Source organism: Bos indicus x Bos taurus, chromosome 4, assembly GCF_003369695.1.
Source record: "Bos indicus x Bos taurus breed Angus x Brahman F1 hybrid chromosome 4, Bos_hybrid_MaternalHap_v2.0, whole genome shotgun sequence".
Lineage (NCBI taxonomy): Eukaryota > Metazoa > Chordata > Mammalia > Artiodactyla > Bovidae > Bos > Bos indicus x Bos taurus.
The window spans coordinates 14,814,505-14,840,475 of record NC_040079.1 but is presented as its reverse complement, the minus strand read 5'-3'; the positions used below and the strand labels follow the sequence as shown (position 1 = coordinate 14,840,475).

Here is a 25,971-nt window from a genome sequence, read left to right as displayed (position 1 = left end):
ACAGTGCTTAGCATATGACAGGATGAACATTAAAAAACAAAAACCCAGCTTTACTGAGGACAAGCGTGATTTTTAAAAGCTAGTGGTAATGATACTGTGGTGTTTTTTTTAAGTTTTTTTTTTTTAATGTGGGACTGTTTTTAAAGTCTTTATTGAATATGTTACAATATTGCTTCTGTTTTATGTTTCGGTTTTTTTGGCTGCAAAGCATGCATGGTCTTAGCTCCCCAACCAGAGATCGAATCTGTACCCCCTGTACTGGAAGGTGAAGTCTTATCCAATGAATCACAAGGGAAGTCCTAGATATTGTAGTTAGGTAGAAAAATGTCCTTTTTCTCAGGATGTTTATTCTGAAAGGAGTGAAGTCATGTCTGCATTTAGTTTGAAATGGTTGAGGAAGAGAGTTTATATCTGCATTTAGTAAGTTCTGATACAATGCTTCCTGAATTTGTGTCAGTTGATATATATTGAGAATAATGTGCACACAGGGAATTTCACATTTGCTAATGCTAATAGATTCAATGTGATCTCAATGAAAACCCCAGTAAGCTATTTGTGGATATTGACAAGTTTTAATTCTAAAGTTTACATGGAAAGGCACAAGGCTGAAATTAGCCAGCACGATACTGAAGAGAACCAACTCTACCTGATTCTAAGACTGACTATAAAGCGACAGGAATCCAGACAGTGTGGCACTGGCACAGATAGATCAATGGAGCAAAACAGACAGCCCCAAAACATACCCACATGAATACAATCAACTGATCTTTGCCAAAGGAGCTAAGGTTATAAATGGGAAAAAAGACAGTCTTTTCAACAAGTGGTGTTAGAACAACTGGACATTCATATGCAAAAAATGAATCCAGACACAGACTTTACACAACAACTAACTCAATATGAATAGTATGCTTAAATGTAAAATGCAAAATTATAAAACTTCTAGAATATTAGAAAAAAATCTAGGTGACTTTGGGTTTAGCAATATTTTTAGATACATCAAAATCATCATCCATGTAGTTGTACTTCATTAAAATTAAAAACTTCTCATCTATGAAAGATGCTATTAAAAGAATAAAAAGAAAAACTAATGATGGGGTAAAATATGTGCAAAAACATATCTGATAAAGGCTTAAATCCAAATACCCAAAGAACTCTTAAAACTCAACAATAAGAAAACTCAATTTAAAAAATGGACAAAAGATCTAAATAGAATCTCACCAAAGAAGATACGCAGATGGCAAACACACACATGAAAACCTGCTCGATACTATGCCATCAAGGAACTGCCAATTAAAATAATGAGATCGTACTACACACCTATTAGAATGGTCTGGAATACTCTTGCCTAGAAAATCCCATGGACGGAGGAGCCTGGTGGGCTGCAGTCCATGGGGCCGCTATGAGTCAGGCATGACTGAGCGACTTCACTTTCACTTTTCACTTTTATGCATTGGAGAAGGAAATGGCAACCCACTCCAGTATTCTTGCCTGGAGAATCCCAGGGACGGGGGAGCCTGGTGGGCTGCCGTCTATGGGGTCACACAGAGTCGGACATGACTGAAGCGACTTAGCAGCAGCAGCAGCATGGTCAAAATCCAAGGGCTTCTTCCCTGGTGGCTCAGACTGTAAGAAAACCTCCTGCAATGCAGGAGACTTGGGTTCAATCCCTGGGTTGGGAAGATCCCCTGGAGGAGGAAATGGCAATCCACTCAGGTATTCTTGCCTGGAGAATCCCCATGAACAGAGGAGCCTGATAGGCTACCGTCCATGGGGTTGCAAAGAGTTGGACAGGACTGAGTGACTAAGCACACACAGAATGGTCAAAATCCAAAACGCTGAAAACACCAAATACTGACGAGGATGTGGATCAACAGGAAAGCTTATCCACTGATGGTGGGAGTGCAAAATGGTACAGCCACTTAGAATGACAGTTTGACAGTTTAGTTTACAAAAATCAAATATATGTGTACCACACGATCCAGCAACCATGCTCCTTCATATTTATCCAACAAGTTGAAAACTTATGTCCACACAAAAGCCTGTACTTTGATGTTTACAACAGCTTTACTTACAATTGTCTATAACTGGAAGCAACCAAAATGTCCTTCAAAAAGGTGAATGGATTAAAAAACTGTAGGATATCCATATAAAACACACTGTGCTGGGCTTAGTCACTCAGTCGTGTCCAACTCTTTGCGACCCCATGAACCTTAGCCCGCCAGGCTCCTCTGTCCATGGGGATTCTCCAGGCAAGAATACTGGAGTAGGTTGCCATGCCCTCTTTCCAGGGGTTCTTCCCAACCCAGGAATCGAGCCCAGATCTCCTGCATTGCAGGCAGATTCTTAGCCATCTGAGTCAACAAAACACCATTCAACAACAAAAGGAAATGAGCCACCAAGCCACACAAAGGCATGGAGGGAACTTCTTAAAAGCATATCGCTAAATGAAAGAAGCCAATCCAAAAAAGATATATTCTGTATAATCCTAACTATATGACATTTTGGAAAGGAAAAACTACGGACAGTAAAAAAAAAAAAAAAAAAGATCTGGGGGTAATCAGGGATGAATAACCAGAGCATAGAGGATTTTTAGGGCAGCAAAATCATTCCGTATGATACTGTTATGGTAGATAACCTAACACTGTGCATTTTTCAAAACCCATAGAAAGTACAACACAAAGAATGAACCCTAATGAAACTATGAACTTCAGTTAATAATAATGTATGAATACTGGTTCAACAATTGTATCAAATATGCCACACTAATGCAAGATGTCAATAACAGGTAATGTAGGTGGGTGGGTAAGGGAAGAAGGTATATGATATGGAAATTCTGTATTTGCTGCTTAATTTTCCAATAAACCTAAAACTGTTAAAAATAAAATGTATTAATTAAAAAAGCTAATAAATGAACTGCTGCTGCTGCTGCTAAGTCACTTCAGTCGTGTCCAACTCTGTGCGACCCCATAGACGGCAGCCCACCAGGCTCCCCTGTCCCTGGGATTCTCCAGGCAAGAACACTGGAGTGGGTTGCCATTTCCTTCTCCAGTGCGTGAAAGTGAAAATGAAGTCGCTCAGTTGTGTCCGACTCTTCGAGACCCCATGGACTGCAGCCTATCAGGCTCCTCCGTCCATGAGATTTTCCAGGCAAGAGTACTGGAGTGGGCTGCCATTGCCTTCTCCGTAATAAATGAACTAACCTAGGTTAATTATCCTGGGGGTAGAAACGATATTGTGGTTAGGCAGGGTAATGGCCTTTTTCTTAGGAGATTTATACTTAAGTATTTAGAAATGAAATGCCATGATGCCTGCAAGTTACTTTCAAACAGTTCAGAAAAAAGTATATCTATACATCCTCAGTTCTGCTCTAATGCTGGCTGAATTTGTCCAAAGCAAGTGACATATTAACAGTTTGATCACAGAGAATTTCATGTGTGCTGATATGTGGTTTTGATCTCAAGGATTACAATGTGCATACAGAAAACTGCACCCAGCTGCAGAAATATACAAGATGAATCCCAACACAACACTCAAACCCCTGCCTGCTACCTCGGTTCATCATGTGTGTTCTGAGCCACATTTACCTCCTCTAGTGTTACGACTTTCCATCCAATTTCACAAAGCTCTTTTCCACTGCTTCATAATAACTCACAGACTCCACCCTTCCAACAACCACCTCTGTAAGCAAACCACACGTCTTTTTTTTTTTTTAAGTAGAGTGCTATATTTAAAGTAGTGATGTATTTCTTAGCTATTTAATATATGTACAGTCGTCCTACCACTTTTTATTATGTTCCTATGTTTAAAGTGTTACTCAAGAGGTTTTTAAATGCTGTGCCCCTCACCCCATCTTCCCCATAAATGCTATGGTTTTTACTGCAGGATTTGCTTAGCACGGTGGTTTTTAGAAATGCATATTTCACATCATGGTAGAACTGACTTTACAAGGATAAAGCAAATATGGCAAAATGTCATCAAACGGGGAGTGAAGGATATACCTAAGTGAGGGACATACAGGTTTTTAAAATTTCCTAAGGTGTAAAAAAATTCAACATATGAGAGGGAGACAAGAAGATAGAGTAGAAGGACTTGAGCTTACCTCCTCTCACAACTACCTGTTGAACAACTATCAACAAAAAAAGACTGGAACCTATCAAAAAAGACACTCCACATCCAACACACACAGTCACAACTAGATGTTCTTCCAAGGACAAACCAGGAAGAAATGGCAAATACCAACAGACTAACCACAAGTGCTGAAATTGCAACTGTCATTGAAAAACTTCCAACAACAGAAGTCCAAGGCTAGATGACTTCACAGGTGAATTCTATCAAACATTTAGGGATGAGTTAACACCTGTCCTTAGGAAACTCTTCCAAAAAACTGAGGAGGAAGGAAGACTCCCAGACTCATTCTATTAGGCCACCATCACCCTGATACCAAAACCAGACAAAACCAACACACAAAAAAGAAAATTACAGGCTAACATCACTGATGAATACAAATGCAAAAACCCTCAACAAAATACTAGCAAGTCAAATCCAACAGTATATTAAAAAGATCATACACCATGATCAAGTGGGATTTATCCCAAGGATGCAAGGATTTTTCAATATCCATAAAACAATTAGTGTGATATACCATATTAACAAACTTAAGAATAAAAACCATATGATCATCTCAATAGATGCAGAAAAAGCTTTTGACAAAATTCAACACCAATTTATGATCAACAAACAAACAAACACTCTCCAGAAAGTGGACACAGAGGGAACGTACCTCAACATAATAAAGGCCATGTATGACAGATCCACAGCTAACGTCATACTCAATGGTGAAAACATGAAAGCATTTCCTCTAAGATCAGGAACAAGACATGGATGTCTACTCTTGCCACTTTAATTCAACATAGCTTTGCAAGTCCTAGCCATGGCAAACAGGAAAAAAAGAAATAAAAGGAATCCAAACTGGATAAGAAGTTAAACTGTCACTGTTTTCAAATGACATGATACCATACATAGAAGATCCTAAAGACGCTAGTAATACCAGAAAACTACTAGAGTTCATTAATGAATTCAGGAAGGTTACAAGATACAAAATTAATACAGAAATCTCTTGTATTTCTATACACTAACAACAAAAGATCAGAAAGAGAAATTAAGGAAACAATTCCACTTACAATTGCATAAAAAAATAAAATACCTAGGAATAAACCTACCTAAGGAGGCAAAAGATCTGTACTCTAAAAACTATAAGATGCTAATAAAAGAAACTGAAGATAACACAAGCAGATGCAAAGATACACCATGTTCTTGGATTGGAAGAATCAACACTATCAGGATGCTTATACTATCCAAGGCAATCTATAGAGTCAATATAATCCGTAACACATTACCAACGGCATTCTTCCACAAACTAGAACATTTTTTTTTTTTAATTTGTATGAAAATACAGAAGGCCCTGAATAGCCAAAGCAATCCTGAGAAAGAAAAATGGAGCTGGCCCCCTGACTTTAAACTATAAAGCTACACTAATCAAAACAGTATGGTACTGGCACAAAAGTAGAAATATAGATCAATGGAACGGGAAGCCCAGAAATAAACCCACACACCTATGGTCAATTAATCTAGGACAAAGAAGGCAAGAATGTACAATGGAGAAAAAAGTCTCTTCAATAAGTGGTGTTGGGAAAACTGGACAGCTACATGTAAAAGACAGCTACATGTAAATCAGAATATTCTCTAACACCAAACACAAAAATAAACTCAAAATTGGTTAAAGACCTATAGGTAAGGCCAGATACTGTAAAACTCTTAGAGGAAAACATAGGCAGAATACTCTTTGACATAAATCACAGTAATATCTTTTTGGATCCACCTCTGAGAGTACCGAAAAACAAAAATAAACAAATGGAACCTAAGTAAACCTAAAAAGCTTTTACACAGCAAAGGAATCATAAACAAAATGAAAAGAGAACCCACACAATGGGAGAAAATATTTGCAAACAAAGTGACTGACAAGGAATTAATCTTCAAAATATACAAACAGCTCATGCAACTCAATATTAAAGAACAAACAGCCCAATCAAGAAGTGGGTGCTCAGTTGCTCAGTCGTATCCGACTCTTTGCTACCCGTGAACTGTAGCCTGCAGACTCCTCTGTCCATGGGGTTTTCCAGGCAAGAACTGTAGAGTGGGTTTCCATTTCCTTCTCCAAAGAAGTGGGTGGAAAATCTAACTATGTATGTCTTCAAAGACGACCTACAGATGGCCAAAAGGCACACAAAAAGAAGCTCAACATCACTAATCATTAGAGAAATGCATATCAAAACTACAGTGAGGCACCACCTCACATCAGTCAGAATAGCCAACATGAAAAAGTCTACAAATAAATGCTGGAGAGGCTGTGGAGAAAAGGGAAGCCTCCTTTATTGTTGGCAGGAACGTAAACTGGCACACCCATTATGGACAATACGGAGGTTCCTTAAAAAAGACCTACCATATGATCCAGCAATCCCAGTTCTGGGCATGTATCTGGAGAAAACTATAATTTGAAAAGATACATGCACCCCAGTGTTCACTGCAGCCCTACTTGCAATAGCCAAGACAAGCTAAATGTCCACTGACAGACGAACGGCTAAAGGTATGGTACATATCAATATATACCATGAAATAGCAGTCATGAAAAAGAATGAAATAATGCCATTTGCTGCAACATGAAAGGACCTGGAGATTATCATACCAAGTGAATTAAGTCAGAGAAAGACAAATACCATATATTTATATGTGGAATCTAAGATGAAACAAACGAACTTATTTACAAAACAGAGACAAACTCACAGGCTTTGAAAACAAATTTATGGTACCAAAGGGGAAAGGTGAGGAGGAGAGATAAATTAGGAATTAGGTATTAACTGTGAAGGAAAGTTATGACCAACCTAGAGAGCATATTCAAAAGCAGAGACATTACTTTGCCAACAAAGGTCCATCTAGTCAAGGCTATGGTTTTTCCAGTGGTCATGTATGTATGGATGTGAGTTGGACTGTGAAGAAAGCTGAGCACCGAAGAATTGATGGCTTTGAACTGTGGTGTTGGAGAAGACTCTTGAGAGTCCCTTGGACTGCAAGGAGATCCAACCAGTCCATTCTGAAGGAGATCAGCTCTGGGATTTCTTTGGAGGGAATGATGCTAAAGCTGAAACTCCAGTACTTTCGTCACCTCATGTGAAGAGTTGACTCATTGAAAAGACTCTGATGCTGGAGGGATTGGGGGCAGGAGGAGAAGGGGATGACAGAGGATGAGATGGCTGGATGGCATCACTGACTCGACGAACGTGAGTCTGGGTGAACTCCAGGAGTTGGTGATGGACAGGGAGGCCTGGCGTGCTGCTATTCATGGGGTCGCAAAGAGTCGGACACAACTGAGCGACTGAACTGATTAACATACACAAACTACTATGTATAAAACAATCAACAAGGACCTACTGTACGGCGCAGGGAACTCAATACTCTATAATAACCTCTATGAGGAAAGAATCTGAAAAAGAATGGATATATGTTTGTGCATAACAGAAGCACTTTGCTGTACATTTGAAACTAACAACACTGCAAATCAACTATATCCCAGGATAAAAGAAAAATGAAAAAATGTATCCTATGAATTAAGGAACATAACTGAAATAACAGAGTTGGGAAAAACCATAAGCTAAGCATAAAGGACTTTGCAAAAGCAAAAAATAATTGAGACAATGTGCTATATTTAGGGGGATGAAGCAGCATGATGGCTAAAGGTCATTCTTTAACAGAAAGAAAACACGATGCTCAAAAATTAGAAGCCCGTTTATATAAGAAACTTGTACAGGCTTAAAGGAAAGTGATTTTGCAAAAATAACAATCCTTGTGGTGAGCCATGTAGGGCCAGAAAAACCTCACACAGAATGCTACCTACCGCAGGCTCAGCCCTCACATGCAAAGCCATTCCGTTTTCCAAATCTCACACTTCAGGAACCCAGCCAGGGAGCTGAGGCCTGGCAAGATTGAACAGGAGGGCTGATCCCAGGGGTAAGCAATTAAAGAGAGGGGGCGATCAACAAGACAGGTGCCTTGTTTCCCAGCTTGCTCTCCTTCCATCTCCAAGTCTCCCCCTGCCTTGGGCCCATCACAGGTACGCACGGGCCCTGCCTAGCCTCCCGCTGCTAAGACAACTTATGTGGAGGGATGGACATGACAGCACGAAGAACAGACGTGGCAATCTGCTTTGTGTGCCTTCAGCCAGTCATTCAATAAATATTGGTGGAACATAACTTGGCAGCCTGGAGCCAGATGCTGGGCTGGGGCAAAGAACTTGCACTAACAGATTACTGAGTTGGCAGCTCACTGAACCCAGGGAAGCTAGACGACAATGCTGAGCCTGGTTGTGGATGTAGAGACGGTCTGAACCCCATGGCCTGGTGGGCCAGGGCCTCCCAGGGTTGATGTTTCATAAGCTCCTGTGCTAGGTGAGATGTACTCTGTCTTATCTCCTCCATACAGGGCTGCCTCTATCTTCTCTTTCAGTCAAAATGTGGAATGACCACCCCTCGCCCCAGCATATTTGGACTTCATCAACCATCATTTCTCCAGAGAGAAGAGAATGTCAGCTGCCACTGTTGATGCCTGCGAGAAAGCTGATCTCAGAAAACCGAAAGCGGAGAAAGCAATGGTCTTGAACCAAAATAATCTCTTTCTAACGGGAAATATGTGACTTTCCTTCCTCCTTTTCTCCTTCCTTGCTAGGCGGTTCCCAACCAACAATTTCCTCCTGAGGTCTTGATTTCATAATCAGCGACTGATGCAAAGGTCCTGTTACCACTCCTTTGACCTCAAGTAGGGAGCTATGTACCAGTTCTCCTCTCAGAAGAAATGTGCCTTGATTTTCAGTCTTTCCTTCAGGTTCCACCCATCAGCATACATACAGGCCCTCACTCCAGTCCAGAGGTACAAAGGAATCCTGTCTCATGAAAAAAGGCAAGAATCCAGGAGTGCTCGTGGTCCCCACTTCTGCAGTAGGCCTCCAACCCCAAATGGAAGAAACCTCAGAAGCTTACACGGTTCAGATTCTAACACCAGGGATGTCAACAGCCCATATCATTCGACTAGGTCTTACATAGCTTTGAATTGTCGTAACATCACCTAGGATGAGAGTCTATCCAAAGCCAAGGAAGAAGGGGTCAGGATAAAGAAACCTGAGGCAGGAAGAAATTAATCCCGGTGATTTCAAGTCAGCCATATGCCAATCCATGGCTGAATTCCAATGCATTAATTTTACATGGAAGAAACTTTCCATTTCACGGACGCCGTATCATTTTGCACCAGGCAGTGGTGTGGTGTGACGTGGGAAGGACCACAGACATTGGATGCAGGCAGAGCCAGCCTGCCTCTGGGTTCTGCCCCCACCTCTGCTCTGTGACTTAAGATGACTTCACGGCCCCGTGCCTGTCTGCCTCATGACTGCGAATGCTGTAAAGGATTGGATAATTCCTGGTCCATGGTGGGCATTCGGTAAGCGGTGGGTGTTATGACTTCCCCTCCTACTTGAGTCTCCATCAGCTTTCAAGAGAAGAAACAGAAGTCACAGCAGATGGTCAACAACTGACTTCTCCCTGAAAACCGCAAGTAGGTGAATCACCAACAGCCTGGGAAAGAGTCTGCCAACATGGGAACTAAAGAAATCCACCAGTTGTAATCCACCGACTTCTGACTGAAAGTACAGAGAAAAGCCATGGCCGAATTACATCACTTGAAGAGGCTTGCTTGCCTTGGCTATCAGAACCAGCCTTCTCTTGGCCTCTATGAGCTGGCCATCCCTAGGACTGCTCTTCTTGCTTCAAAACTACACTCCAAATTTTCCACTCTCATTCTCCTCTGTCACTTTCCCACCAGTGGCTGGAGCCATTTATTATTTGCACGAGTCAGATGACCTGGGCAGTCCTCCAAGTTATGCCTCAGATACCACACCTGGCCCTGCCTCCCTGGGCCTCCGTGTCACTGTTGTTAAAAAGAAAATAGCTTGTGTTTTGTTGACTGTAAGGAGAATGTATGGAGGTTAAAACTTGTGCATGTGAGTGATTTTAATACTATAGTCATTTGAAGCATGCACTAAATTAAATAAGGGGTTCAGATGTAACTGAGGCACTGGCTAGAGGTTGAGGGAGGAACAGGTAATTCATCCCTAATCAGGAAGAACAAAGGAAAAAGAGACATCCTATAAACCGCGGCAGGTGTCCCACCCCTCAGTCATCCCCACATAAACACACACACACACAGGAGTTTTCCCTAGACACCCACAAAATAACTCTGAGGAAAATGGAGCTGTTGAAAGTGGATCTCTTATAAACAAACAGTCCAACAAGGCTGAATCACAGGTATCATCCATCGTAGGTTCAAAGCTCTACCTGCCTCAGGCCCATACACAGGCCCTCAGTTGCACGGTGAGACGCTATGTCACTTTCATAGAGGGGGTTGGGGAGGGGGGAGGCTGATTTCCAAGCATGGTATTACCTTTTCCCTTAATTAGGCAGAGGAAGAAAATTTAGTTCCTAGAGACCCAAAGAACAGAGTCAAAGCTCTAAATGATGGGTTGGACACAATAAAAAAGCAATATTCTGGCTGCCAATCTCTCCCACCCGGCTCGTAGAGTCAGCATCTGGGCCTGCTTTCAATAGCAGCTTTGTAGCCCAGATGGCCGGCACCACCACATCCCAGGGACTCCCTGCTCCAGATAAAGACTGAGTGTGTCAGCGAGTGAGTGTGTGAGAGAGAGACAGAGAGGACGGAGCGAGAGTGCGTGTCAGAGAGAGGGAGGCTGTACCTCTCTTGACCCTGAAGCCCTGGTCCTCACATCATCTATGGAGCCAACAACCATAATCTTCAAACCGTAGCTCCAATGAAAATAACATTCTTTATGCCCCTACAGTCTTCTCTGATTCTTCCTACAGATGCTCAACCCCAAACCTGTATCCAAAAGTATATACTCTCTTATTCCCATATAACAGTCTGAGAATCACTGAACATTCCCTGTTCAAGTGTGTGTGTGTAACCAGGTCCACTTCTCCCTCTCACCTGTCCAAGTGTGTGTGTGTGTGTGTGTGTGTGCGTGCGTGTGCGCGCGCGTGCGCCTGTAACCAGGGTCCACTCCTCCGTTTCATTCCCTTTCAGCGCACAGACCACTCACGCCCTGACAGATGACCCACAGGGGTGGATTCTCTCCTCCCCATCCCTTCTTGTACTCTCGCAGGCTCACACACCAACGTGTTGTTACCTGTACCAGGAGGGAAGATGAATGAAATACCCACGGCCTGGGCAGTAAGCGCCTGGGGAGGTTTGGGGAGAAGGGAGAAAGCTCCGAGGGGAGGACGCGGAGGACACAGTGGGAGACGTGGGGCACAGATGGGCGGTCATAGAGACGACAGTGTCTCCTATGTAAGAACTTCTGTGATACGATCTGATTTGGGTAAAGAAGCCAGTGTTCACTTTACTACTTTGGCTATCATAGGTTTAGGAAGGCACAAGTCTTGGTGGACCAAGATTAAACAGCAACATAGAGCAGACCTGCCTCCATAGCAGGATAAAGGTTGAGACACTCAAATGAAACTGGGAGACAGAAGCCTGGCCCCAGTGACGTCTGCCTGGGTATCTGATACCTCCCTGGGTATCCGAGGGCCTATGTGTCACCTCTGCAGCCCGAGACTCCCCCAGCCCTCACACAAGGGACAGGCTCTCTGAGGCCCTCGTCCCAGTGTTGACCTTTGTGGCCCTGGGAACCCCAGGAGCATTCATTCATTCATTCATCCCATCTTTTACTTTTAGGTGCTTCATCACACAATTTTTACTCAATACAGATACTATCAGAATTTTTTTTTTTTTTTTCAGAATGTAAAGTGCCATTCGGAACTAGGATAATGACGAATGAGAATTATGGGCAGGAAACAGCAGCTTTCCAAAAAAAACAAAAAGTATCACTCATAATTAAAAACACACTCTGTCTCCTGCCCACCCCACTTTCTCCCATCCTTTCCCCTCTTTGCACACAGTTAACAGGAAAAGTTAGGAGGGCAGATGTTCAGGTCATGTTGAATATACTTGAAAGACAACCAGACTCACAGCCACAGCTAGTTAATATTTCCAAATTACTTAATCATCTTTGTTCTGTTTGCTCATGTATAAAATGGGGTATAAATGATCATCCAGTTAGAACGGTGGTGAGAATTAAGTGAAACACCATTATGGTAAAACACCTACACAAATCAAGTGTCCAAATGCCTGTTACATCCCTTCTTTCCACACTAATCTCAATCTGAAAGCCATTACAAATACACACTCGTGTACATGTGTGTCTCCACACAAATACTTACACACATACCCACAAAACCATGCGCACCAGCTGTGACTAACAAGGCAGGGGGAGGGGCCCAGCTCTGAAGTACTTTTCGGTATTATTAACTCCACCTGTGGTCAGCCCAGTTGTTTTTTTTTTTTTTCCGCCTCCTCCTCTACCCCTCTGTCTCTACCCCCAGTGCAACCACTGCTAAATCAGATCCTGTGAATGCTCCCTCTCCATTTCTTCTAGTTACTCTTAAACACTTTTCAGAAAGAATTTCATGTGCACATCTATGTACAGCAGGAATAAGGAATATTATGAGTTACAAAATAGTATGTTTTTCTCTAGCGATAAAGGTTACTTCGGTCAAAAAAGAACAGTTTTCCTGTCTGGGAGTCCCAACCATATGTCAGTTAGGCAGCCTATGCGATGAGCATTAAAAAACAAAAAATAGAAAATGACAGTATGTACTACATGTGAAAGGGATTAGTTCTATTTCATGAAACTTTAATTTCAGTTACATATGTATGTATGGAGCAAACTGATTGGTATGTACAATGAATTTCATATGTTGGGTCACAGTCAAAAAAGTTTGAAAGCCATAGGGAAGGGGCCAAGGAATCGCCAGGAGTCAGAAAGCTCTAGTCTCCCCACAGCTGTTCCTATTTCCTCCTGGGCCTTGCTGAGTTCTAATCCTGCCCATCTTCTGACATCCCAAGATCCTCACCACTTTTCCTTTCCCTTTCATTCCATCGCACCCTTTCATGTTTTTCAGAAAGGTTTCTACAGTTCATCCTTGGAGGACCAGGTAGGGACCTAGAGAAAAAAGCTGACACTCCACATAATTAGACACTCCACATTCCAGCAACTTCAGTGGACTGAGAACAGAAAGACCCATCTGGGTTTCTTAACCCCAATTCCATGGACAGAGGAGCCTGGCAGGCTCAGGTCCGTGGGGTTGAGACTAACCCTACACGACTGAGCGACTAACACTTTTCAGAACCATGAGCTCTCCTCCCTCCACTCCTGAGAGCCGAACCCTTCCCCGACCACCTGAGGCTCTCCGAGGGAGGTATTAGCGACTGAACAACAACTTAACGCCTTCACTTTTGAACCCCAGGAATTCGCTCACCAGTAAAATGCACACTTCCTTACCGGATGGTTAGGCTAAAGATTATGCGAGATCACCCTTTAACTCTCCAAACACACCCGCAAAGAGCCTACCGAGGAGGTTTCTCTTTTAATCCGTCCCCAGCTTAATCCCTCCGTGCCATCCCTTAATACTCCAGGCGTTAATTCCTCAAAATAATGCCGTCAGAGAGACTGAACTTGGGCGCTCACAAAGTTACCAGGCGGAGAGGGATGGGGAGCGAGGGCGGGAAGCAGAGAACCTGGAGGCTTAGGACGATCTGTTTCCGAAGGAGTTCACCTGGAGGGGTGGAGGGGCGTTCCTCCTCTTCACAGGAGAAACCGATGAGCCAAGCCCGAAAAGAAAACAAAAGCTAGCGTGCCCGTGGCCACGAACAGGATCCTCTATCACCACAGAAGTCCAAACAGGACTGTGGGGACTGGGGCGCCGGCTGGGGACCCGCCGGGAGGCAGCGGGACGGAACGGGAGAGGGGGGCCCGGGGGCGCAGGGAACAAAGCCCCACGCCCCCAACCCGCTGAGGCACCCCCTGCCCGCCCGGGGGGCCCCCAGCCGGCGGGGAGAGGGGTGCAGGTGTGCGGGTGCGCGCGCAGCGAGCCCCTCCCCCGCCGTCCCCGAAGCCCGGTTGGGGGACGACCCTCGCCCCGGTCCCGGGGCGGCTCTCACCCGAGCGGGGATCGAAGGTGACCACGAACACGGCCACCACCTGGTCCTCCTCCACGTCTCCCAGCTCGAGGCGCCCCGGTTGCCGCAGCTCCTCGGGCTCCCGCCTCCTCGGAGGCTCCGCGGCCGCCCAGCCGCCCCCACCGCCGCCCCATCCCCGGCCTCCAGCCTGCGGGACTGGGGCCCGCGGCGGGGAGACGGCGGGGCCCTCGGCCCAGCGCAGCAGCGGCGCCGCGTCTCCGCGCTCCACCATGGCGAGGCGAGGCGCGGCGCGGCGGCGAGGAGGAGCCGCGGGCCGCGAGGGGCGGGCGCAGGGGCGGGCTGCGGGAACTCCCCTCGCCCGGCGGGCTGCCCGCCGCCGCCGCCCGGGCCTCCGCGCACCCGCCGCGCCGCCGCCGCCCCAGGCCCGCACCTGCCCCAGCCGCCCCGCCCCGCGCCCAGCGCCCTCCCACCCCGCTCGGCTGCGTGCCGATCCCGCCCGAGGAGGCGTCCTCCCTACCCGCTTCGCGGAACTGCGTGCCGGGTTTGAGATTTCACGGATGCATCTGCGCTCTCCGGGATGGGGAAAAGTGCGGTGACCGGGACGCGAAGCCACTTGCATCTGTCTACCTGTGCTTTCTCACTTAAGATTCCGTGGGATGACCGTACCGCCGTGAATTGTTATTCGCCACCATTATTTTGCAAGTCCCCTGGACATGCAGACCGTGACAGATAGGTGTTACATAACCCTCGATGTGCAGCCAGAGCTCCCGCGGTGCTGCGAGTGAAGCAGAAGAGGGGAGCCGTGGCTGCCCGCGTTGTTTGCACTTGGGATGTGGCCTGATCCCCTGAAGCTGTGGGATTTGGTGTCCGGCCAGGAGCAGTTGTGTGTGTATCACCGTGTCCGTGTGCCCTTGAATGGGCTGGAGAGTGCCTGACCCTGGTCTTCCTGGACCCTGCTTGGGACGCCATCCATTGCAGTGACTTAGTCTTTACAGAGAGTGGTGGACCGTCACTTACTTGCCCTTGGCGCGGGGTGGGGGTGGGGGCGGAGAGGTTGCACTAAATAATCGCCGTGAGGAAAGCAGTCCCTATTCTTTAGGGTAGAATGCTGCCCGGATTCTGTACTGTTCTTAATTTTGGTCTGGAAGCAGCAACCTTGGGTCATCACTGATGATCTCCTTGGGAAGAGGGGTTAGACCGTGTTATCACTGCCCTTCTGGCTCGTAAATATGACTCTTTATCAACACCCCCTGGGTGACAACTAGTAAGCAAATCCACTGGGTCCTTCTGAGGGCAGGCGAAAACCCCAGGCTGTCCTGAACCGTGGAGAAACTGGGTGTCTGAACTAGTCTCTCTCCTCATCTTATTCTTTCTCATTACTTTAATGGCTATTCCTATTTTTCCCACCTCCTCTGATGACATAACCACCAGATTTACCCCAAGGGTTGAGGCATTCAAAAATGTTACTTCTAAATAGAAAATGGAGGTTCATAGAATATCCTTAATCCATTCCTAAAGCCATCAGCTTTAGTCTGACTTTCCTACCCCCCCACCCCCCCACACACCAAAGGACTTCTTTTTTCTGATTTTTTGTGTGGACTCACCCCACCCAGAATCCCCTAGTTTTAATACCCTCAACTTGTATATATATATACCAGGAAATAAACTCATAATCTCCATCCCAATTGATTTTCTGTATAAACAGAAGACCAAAATGTTCACACCCTAAATCTAGCAGCTTTTCCAATCTTCATTTAAGCAGAAGGTCTAGCTCACGGTGAGCCATCGTGTCATTCTTAAGACCTGTGAGTGCTCAGTCACGTCTGACTCTTTGTGACCCCGTGGGCTGTAGTCTGCCAGTCTCCTCTGTCCATGAGATTTCCCAGGCAAGAATACTGGAGTGGGTTGCCATTTCCTTCTCCAGGGGATCTTCCCTACCCAGGGATCAAACTTGCATCTCCTGTATTGGTTCTTTACCACTGAGCCCCCAGGGAAGCCCTGCATAATGGGTGCTCAACAAATATTTGTCAGCTAAGTAAATGAACGAAAGTAGAGACTTAAGCCTCTATACAACTGGCCCCTCCCACCAGGCTTAATCTAATATCTTGCACATAGAGCTCAAAAACGTTAATGATGCTGATGACACCTTGCTTAACACATTCACAGTATGAAAGAGGCTCTGTACCTGACCATCAGATTGATCTTTTCTGTGTCTATTTATTGAATTTCACAGGGTGATAGGAAGGGAACTAATTGAACTTAGCTGTTGGAATAGAACTGGAGAAACTAGTGTTGAAGACAAGAAGAAATAAAGATCTGTCACATTCAGAGACCTGAGGATAATGTTGAATTTATTTTATTTTCTGGTGATGCCACACAGCGTTGTTGTTGTTCACCCTCTAAGTCATCTCCGACTTTTTATATGACTCCATGGATTGCAGCATGCTAGGCTTCCTTGTTCTTCCGCTCAAGCTCATGTCCATTGAGCTGGTGATGCCATTCAACCATCTCATCCCCTGTCGCCCCCTTCTCTTGCCCTTAATCTTTCCCAACATCAGGGTCTTCTCCAATAAGTTGGTTCTCCACATCAGGTAGCCAAGTATTGGAGCTTCAGCTTCAGCATCAGTCCTTCCAATGAATATTCAGGCTTGATTTCCTTTACGACTGACTGGTTTGATCTCCTGGTGTCCAAGGGATTCTCAAGAGTCTTCTCTAGCACCACAGTTTGAAAGCATCAATTCTTTGGCGCTCAGCCACACAGCATACAAAATCTTTATTCCCCAACCAGGTACTGAATCCATGCCCTCTGCAGTGGAAGCATGGCATCGTAGACACTAGACCACCAGGGAAGCCCCAATGTTAAATTTTTTAGTGAGTTCCCCTAGAATCCCATATATCTCAAATTTTAAATGAAATTATTTTACTTTTCCAAATACCAATATGTCTACATTATGTAAAACACATTGCATAAAACATATCTATATTATGTATATATAATATATAAAAATACAATGTATATAAGATATATATTAAAGTATTTTTGCTTTATCATCTTACCACTGAGTTGGCCCCTGTTAAGATTTTGTTTAGTCTATCTCATCAATTGTAGGGTGCAAAATTTTTCATCTGTTAGGATTGCTATGGTGGCTCATGTATGCTGCCAGCCCTGCTGAGGTCTCACAGGGGAGATGTGTGTCTGTTTTTGCAGCCGTCTGAGGCAACATCAACCTGAGCTGATGCTCTGAGTTAAATTCTCTGCTGGAGGTTCTTTGGACCACCCTGGTAGTGTGAATTCAAAATGCAAGCTAGTGCGAGCCCTACCTTGTAATTCTTAGGTGAGATACTTTTTTTTCTTCTCTGCACCCAATGACAAATTTGAGACAAGCAAGCTCCCTTGCCCAGCCTTCTTCTCTACATGGGAGGTTTATTTGTCGAAGCTATGTAGACAACATCATATTAGACTCAGCATCACGGGCATTTTTTATTCTCAGTGGTATGTGAAAATAACAGTAAAATAATGGTATATCTTAAAATAAATGATAGATTTAGATGTTTTTCTTCCTGAGTGTTTACATGTTGAAATCATACTGTATATCAATTTTGTATTCTTTTTTCACTTATCAAACTGTGAATAATTTGCCATTCATCATTTTAATGGTTCCCCTTGTATGCATTCTGAAAATTTATTTACCCATTCTCATTGTTGGACAATCAAGCTTTTTCCTTTTTTTGCTGTGGCTGAATTTCACTCTGAACTCACAATAGGTAGCTATTCTATGCCAAGTCCTGCTGTGAAGAAAACAGACATCCCTTCCCATCAGGCTTTCAGCCTAGCAGACAAGGCAGCTATCAGGAAAAAAATGAAATCTAGAATGAGGGACGACAAACAGGGCAAGTGCAATCGGTCGCTCAGGCTGCTGACTTATGACAGACTGCCAGAGGTGGCCAAACCGGGTTAGGGTGCGTCCATATTGTGATTGGACTGCCAAATTGTTGAGTCACAGGTGTACAAGGGCCTCAATCTCACTTCCCTCTCATCCCAATTAGATCGTGCCATTTAAAATCTTTTTTTTTTTTTTGCCAGTTGTCAGATGGCCATGGTATTTTAAATTAATCTTTTGTGACTGAATCTAATCATGGTTTTGAAATAAATGTTGGTGTTTTGTGGTTCCTCTTCAGGGTAGTGTCAGAAGACACTGTCTGAAGAATTGTTATCAACTGGCATGAGTTCTTTATGCAGCAAGAATATTCACCTTGTATGTATGTTATTAATGTAGAATTTTAATATATGTATGTGTGTGTGCTGTGCTGTGTGCTCAGTCCCTCAGTCGTGTCCAACTCTTTGTGACCCCGTGGACTGTAGCCTGCTAGGCTCCTCTGTCCATGGGATTCTCCAGGCAAGAATACTGGAGTGGCATGCCATTTCCTATTCCAGGGGATTTTCCCAACCAAGGGATCAAACCTGTATTTCTTGTGTCTCCCGAATTGGCAGTCAGGTCCTTTACCACTGAATTACCTGGAAAACCACATATATAAATTCACATATAAATTTCTGTTTCTAAGAGAGGTAGTCTTCTTTCTTTACTAATTTTTTTTTAAAAAGTCATCAGCTATTTCTTTGACAATCATTTTCCCATGTGAAATTTAAAATCATTTTATCTAGTTTCAAAAAAACTACGAATTATTTTCAGGTCAAACTGAATGAGATTTGACCCCTAAATAATGCAGGTTTGAACCACATGACATCTGCTGGATCACCAAAAAAAGTAAGAGAGTTCCAGAAAAACATCTATTTCTGTTTTATGGACTATGCCAAAGCCTTTGACTGTGTGGATCACAATAAACGTGGAAAATTCTGAAAGAGATGGGAATACCAGACCACCTGACCTGCCTCTTGAGAAACCTGTATGCAGGTCAGGAAGCAACAGTTAGAACTGGACATGGAACAACAGACTGGTTCCAAATAGGAAAAGGAGTACGTCAAGGCTGTATACTGTCACCCTGCTTATTTAACTTATATGCAGAGTACATCATGAGAAACGCTGGGCTGGAGAAAGCACAAGCTGGAATCAAGATTGCCGGGAGAAATATCAGTAACCTCAAATATGCAGATGGCACCACCCTTATGGCAGAAAGTGAAGAAGAACTAAAGAGCCTCTTGATGAAAGTGAAAGAGGGGAGTGAAAAAGTTGGCTTAAAGCTCAACATTCAGAAAACTAAAATCATGGCATCCAGTCCCATCACTTCATGGCAAATAGATGGGCAAACAGTGGAAACAGTGGCTGACTGTTTTTTTAGGCTCCAAAATCACTGCAGATGGTGATTGCAGCCATGAAATTAAAAGATGCTTGCTCCTTGGAAGGAAAGTTATGACCAACATAGACAGCATACTAAAAAGCAGAGACATTACTTTGCCCACAAAGGTCCATCTAGTCACGGCTATGGTTTTTCCAGTGGTCATATATGAATGTGAGAGTTGGACTATAAAGAAAGCAGAGTGCAGAAGAATGGATGCTTTTGAACTGTGGTGTTGGAGAAGTCTCTTGAGAGTCCCTTGGACTGCAAGGTGATCCAACCAGTCCATCCTAAAGGAGATCAGTCCTGGGTGTTCATTGGAAGGACTGATGCTGAAGCTGAAACTCCAATACTTTGGCTACCTGATGCGAAGAGCTGACTCATTTGAAAAGACCCTGATGTTGGGAAAGATTGAAGGCAGGAGGAGATGGGGACGACAGAGGATGAGATGGTTGGATGGCATCAGTGACTCAATCAATGGACATGGGTTTGGGTGGACTCTGGGAGTTGGTGATGGACAGGGAGGCCTGGCATGCTGCGGTTCATGGGGTCACAAAGAGTCGGACATGACTGAGCAACTGAACTGAACTGAACTGATGAAGGCAAAACTTCAGTGTGGGGATCTTATCATTGGATCAGAAGTAGGAAGAAATGACTGAGAATGTTTGGGAAAATTTTTTTGGACTTCTTGTCTCTGTGCACTCTCTCTTAGTTGAGGGAGGAGCTCAAGATAAAGTCTCCTTCATGGCTCTTGGCTTTGCTGACCACCCTTGTCATGGGAGAGCTTCCCTGGTAGCTCAGCTGGTAAAGAATCTGCCTGCAATGAAGAATGACCCCGGTTTGATTCCTGGGTTGGGAAGATCCCCTGGTGAAGGGATAGACTACCCACTCCAGTTTTCTTGGGCTTCTCTGGTGGCTCAGCTGGTAAAGAATCCACCCGCAGTGCAGGAAACCTGGGCTTGATCCCTGGGTTGGGAAGATCCCCTGGAGGAGGGAAAGGCTACCCATTCCAGTATTCTGGCCTGGAGAATTCCATGGACTGTATAGTCCATGGGATTGCAAAGAGTCAGATATGTCTGACTTTCGGTTTCTTTTTGATTTGTCTTGGGAAGAGGGCTCTTAGAAGCAGGAACACCCGGGACCCCTGGATGGGTCCAGGACTGGGACAGCTGCACCCGTCTTTGGACCTGCTCTAGGCCACAGCCGCTGAGGAACTGTCCAGGTTGCTAAGTAACACATGTCACATGTCCGTAATGAACGTGTTCTGCTTTTCTCTAAGTTATTGCAAGTTTCCACCCCAACACCCCTCCCCCACCCCCACCAGGGTTGAAGCAACATTTCCGGATTTCTGGTTGTGATGAGAGACTGAGCAAGATAAGTTCAAGGAAGACAATGGGGTTGAAGCCTGAGGGATGTTCGAGATATCACTGCCTCGACTTCCTATTTCCTCAGTGACCTGGCAGTGACGCCTCTACCTGTTAACGAGGCCCGCAGGCCCTTTCCTGAAAACCTTGACTGCTGCTCTGTTTCCTCTGTGGTTGTCGTTCAGTCGTTCCGTCGTGTCTGACTCTTTGTGACCCCATGGACTGCAGCACGCCAGGCTTCCCTGTCCTTCACTATCTCCCTGTTGCCTCTACCGGGCACATGCTGGAGATAAAGGTCAGCTTTTCTCCTCTTCCCAGAAAGTCTGGCGGTAAAAACGCCCAATTCTTACCTGGGAAACCAGACCCCCCAGTGGTTCCCAGTGGGAGAGTCCTATCAAATACACCATGATCCAACATTGGTATTTTTTCAGAGTCTGGATTGACTGACTCACTCTTAATTCAGTCTTCAGGAAAAAATGTGGCAGAGCTTCACTTTAGCTTGTTCAAACGTTTTTTACATTTCTCCTTCCGGATTGAGGAGATCAGGTCGTCATGTCCCTTCTTGAAGCAATAGACTCTCAAATATTTCCCATGGCCTTAGTTTTACTTTTGAAAAGGAACGGTATGCCTTTTCAATGTAAATGTAGATTTCTGCTGCTGCTACTAAGTCGCTTCAGTCGTGTCCGACTCTGTGCGACCCCATAGACGGCAGCTCACCGTCCCTGGGATTCTCCAGGCAAGAACACTGGAGTGGGTTGCCATTTCCTTCTCCAATGCATGAAAGTGAAAAGTGAAAGTGAAGTCACTCAGTTGCGTTCAACCCTCAGCAACCCCATGGACTGCAGCCTTCCAGGCTCCTCCGTCCATGGGATTTTCCAGGCAAGAGTACTGGAGTGGGTGAAATGTAAATTTCTACCTCTTGCAAATCCGACTGGAATTAGCTGGATTTTCCTGCTTCTGTTCTTCCCATCAGAGATTGTCAGCGATGTTCAGAGCCGTCAAAATTGAAGTTTGGTCAGAGCTCTGAGTTTGGGAGCTTTCTCATCACTCAGCAGTGTCAGTAGAATGAGAGCTTTCCCCAGGCACGTGGTTTGGGGAACCTGGCCCTGAGATTCAAAGATGAGTTCCTCCTTGTGTATCTCACTCCTGAGGACATGACTTTCCTGCTCTGCAGAAATCCTTATAACGATATGAGAAATGTTTGAATTAAAAAAAAAAAGTCCAATACTGAGTACTTTTAACAAAAATTGAGATACATTAATTTTATTTTCCCAAGTCCATTCAAAAACAGCTTATGGAACACCCATAACGTGTTCCACTTTAAGAGAAAAATCCTTCCCTCGCTTTTCCTCTTATTGCCACAGATTATTTGGGTTCCCCTTCTGACGTCTCATCTCAACTGTGATGGGAAGCTTTGTGCCTGGGATGGGAGCCTATTAACACGCGCTGAAGCAAAGATGCAATCTTGCACAATGTAAAGAGGATAAGGACAAAGAAAAGAGTAAAGTGTGACACCAAAAACAACAGGGCTGTGGACCAGACAGAGATGTGCATCTCCAGGGACCCTTGGGCCATCAAGGTCAGTGACTGCCCAATCCTGACTGTTCTATTTTCCAGATTGGGAAAATTTTTTTTTGTACTTGTTATTATAACTAGTTGGGATTTCCAGGTGGCACTTGCCGGAAAGAACCTGCCTGCCAATGCAAGAGATGCAACAGACGTGGGTTTGATCCCTGGGTTGGGAAGAGCTCCTGGAGGACGAGGTGGCAACACACTCCAGTATTCTTGCCTGGAGAATTCCATGGACAGAGGAGCCTGGCGGGCTACAGTCCACAGGCCCACAGAGTCAGACACAACTGAAGCGACTTAGCACGCATGCATGCATTATAACTAGTAATATCTGAGGCCTTAGCGACAATCATCAGTTCAGTTCAGTTGCTCAGTCATGTCTGACTCTCTGCAACCCTATGGACTGCAGCATTCCAGGCTTCCCTGTTCATCACCAACTCCTGGAGCCTATTCAAACTCATGCCCATTGAGTAGGTGATGCCATCCAACCATCTCATCCTCTGTCATCCCCTTCTTCTCCCGCTTTCAATCTTTCCCAGCATCAGGGTCTTTTCCAATGAGTCAGTTCTTCGCATCAGGTGGCCAAAGTATTGCAGTTTCGGCTTTAGCGTCAGTCCTTCCAATGAATATTCAGGACTGATTTCCTTTAGGATGGACTGGTTGGATCTCCTTGCAGTCCAAGGGACTCTCAAGAGTCTTCTCCAACACCACAGTTAAAAAGCATCAATTCTTCAGCACTCAGCTTTTTTTATAGTTCAACTCTCACGTCCCTACATGACTACTGGAAAAACCATAGCCTTGACTAGATGGACCTTTGTTGGCAAAGTAATGTCTCTGTTTTTTAATATGCTGTCTAGATTGGTCATAACTTTTCTTTCGAGGAGCAAGTGTCTTTTAATTTCGTGGCTGCAGTCACCATCTGCAGTGATTTTGGAGCCCCCAAAAATAAAGTCTGTCACTGTTTCCACTGTTTCCCCATCTATTTGCCATGAAGTGATGGGACCAGATGCCAAGATCTTAATTTTCTGAATGTTGAGCTTTAAGCCAACTTTTTCGCTCCCCTCTTTCACTTTCATCAAGAGGCTCTTTAGTTCTTCTTCACTTTCTGCCATAAGAGTGGTGTCATCTGCATATCTGAGATTATTGATATTTCTCCTAGCAATCTTGATTCTATCTTGTGCTTCCTCCAGCCCAGCATTTCTCATGACATACTCTGCATATAAGTTAAATAAGCATGGTGACAATATACAGCCTTGATGTACTCCTTTCCTGATTTGGAACCAGTCTGTCGCTCCATGTTTGGTTCCAACCATTGCTTCCTGACCTGCATACAGATTTCTCAGGAGGCAGGTCAGGTGGTCTGGTATTCCCATCTCTTGAAGAATTTTCTGCAGTTTATTGTGATCCACACAGTCAAAGGCTTTGGCATAGTCAATAAAGCAGAAATAGATGTTTTTCTGGAACTCTCTTGATTTTTTGATAATCCAACAGATGCTGGCAATTTGATCTCTGGTTCCTCTGCCTTTTCTAAAACAAACTTGAACATCTGGAATTTCACAGTTCCACATCTCAAAATTCCATCTGGAATTTCCACGGTTATGTACTGTTGAAGCCTGGCTTGGAGAATTTTGAGCATTACTTTACTAACATGTAAGACGAGTACAATTGTGTGGTAGTTTGAGCATTCTTTGGCATTGCCTTTCTTTGGGATTGGAATGAACTGACCTTTTCCAGTCCTGTGGCCACTGCTGAGTTTTCCAAATTTGCTAGCATTTTGAGTGCAAATTCATCTGCTGAGTGCTAATACACGGAAGGTGAATGGCACAAGTTTCTGATAGAATTACTACTGATAACATAAGATCTAGGTCATCATGATGGCATAGTTGCCGCCCTAGGCAAACAGTGCAGTCCTAAATAAAGGTAATTCAGAATTCAAGCAAGGCAGAGAGGAAAGGCAGGGGTGATGGTGAAAACAAATGGACCAACCCTGTGCTCTGCCTGCAGGCCTGTGATCCAGACTGTTTCAGGTTAGTCTCATCCTCCCTGAGAGCAGAACCAGTGTCCAGCTGCCCTGGAGAGGTGAGAATGACTAGTTACGACCTCAAGAAGGGAAAATTGATAGCCACCAAGGCTGTAGTGAAGGAATTATATCATATGGCCTCCTGGTTTGTAAACAAGAACCCAACTCCAAAGCCCAGAATCTCAGTTAACAGGAACTTCTTTGTGAAAAAGTGAAAGCATTAGTTGCTCAGTCATGTCCGACTCCTTGTAACCCCATGGACCCCACCAGGCTCCTCTGTCCGTGGAATTCCCCAGGCAAGAACACTGGAGTAGGTTGCTATTTCCTTCTCCAGGGGATCTTCCTAACCCAGGGGATCTTCCTGAAGACTCAGGGATCAGACCCAGGCCTCCTGCATTGCAGGCAGATTCTTTACCATCTGAGCCACCAGGGAAGCCTGTGGGATGCCAGCTCTCTGACCAAGGTGAGCAGGGAGCTACCCTGTTGAATGATCTGGAAAGTCGGCATAGCAGGAGGGACCGGGAAGGACAAAAGAAGGCTTGGGTGCTGTGCACACCTAAAAAGCTGGGGCATGAGAAGGTTTTTAGCTGAGAAGACACTTTCGTATGTCCCTAGTTACTCTTCTCTTGGATTAAGCTCCTCATGAGTTCAGGTGGGGAATAGGAAGAGAGTGAGAGGGGAGAAAGGAGTGGAAGGATTGGTAAAGAGAGAGAAGGTGAAAAGTGGGTGCCAAGTAATGGGTGACCGAAGACCATCAAGAGATGGGACAGTGAGTTTGTTTCATTCAAGACCAAACCCAGGACCACCTTGGGGGTCCAGTGGCTAAAAATCCCTGCTGTCAATTCGGGGGACCTGGGTTCGATCCCTGGTTAGGAGCTAGATCCCACTTGCTGCAGCTGAGAGTTGGCATGCCACGGCTGAGACCTAGCACAGCCAACTCATCCTCACCAGTTCTCTCACTTTGGGTCCACATCTGTCATGCAAGTACTTTTTCCTGTCCAGTCCCTCCAGAGTCTCCCCTGAGGGCACCAGGGGCTCATTACATCATTTTTGTTTTTCACAGATTGCTTTCACACGGTTTCTCCTATAAAATGATATCAGTGGCCTTATTTTGCTCCTCAAAGTGTTTTTTATTTTTATCCCCCACCCCCATATGGACTACTCTGAGAAAGAAATTGAATAACGTATGTAAAAGATATCTAAACAGTAAGAAAATACATTTTACAAAATAAGGCATTTGGGGCCCAAGTAGTCACCATTTTCTAGTAATACATTTATCTGTTTCTGGGTTGCTGATCTTTCTACCTTTCCTTTTTCTTTGGGGTATAAAAATGTGTCCAGTTCTCTAAAAGCTTTAACTGCTCATACCCAGGGGTGAGAGGAGAGTGTGGAGATGCCTGAATTAGGACAGTTGTGTCTGGTAGAGATCTCAGGTATGTGTCTGTTAGAGAGATGAACTCCAGCCAAGATACGTTAGCTGCCGTTTGACGATTATTATGCTATCCAGGTGATACTGAATTCTAAGGAACTGCTTTTACCCACTGGGCGGGTGGTGAGTGGGGGGAGAGAAGA

At 44.8% G+C, this 25,971-nt stretch overlaps 1 protein-coding gene across 2 annotated transcripts in view; it reads right to left on the bottom strand.

The window, feature by feature from the left end:
• Positions 1 to 15,686, bottom strand: part of KIAA1147 (KIAA1147 ortholog) — a 48,843-nt gene extending 33,157 nt beyond the window's left edge. Inside the window, exon 1 of one of the 2 annotated variants that reach the window (XM_027538813.1) lies at positions 14,669 to 15,686. Coding sequence is in view for 1 of the 2 variants with exons in the window: in XM_027538812.1 (XP_027394613.1) it covers positions 14,173 to 14,422 (250 nt within the window). In the remaining variant the exon portion in view is untranslated. Of the gene's footprint in view, positions 1 to 14,172; positions 14,438 to 14,668 lie in introns of those variants that run through there. The other variant, XM_027538812.1, reaches the window with a different exon arrangement.
• Between the last annotated feature and the right edge of the window lie 10,285 nt (positions 15,687 to 25,971).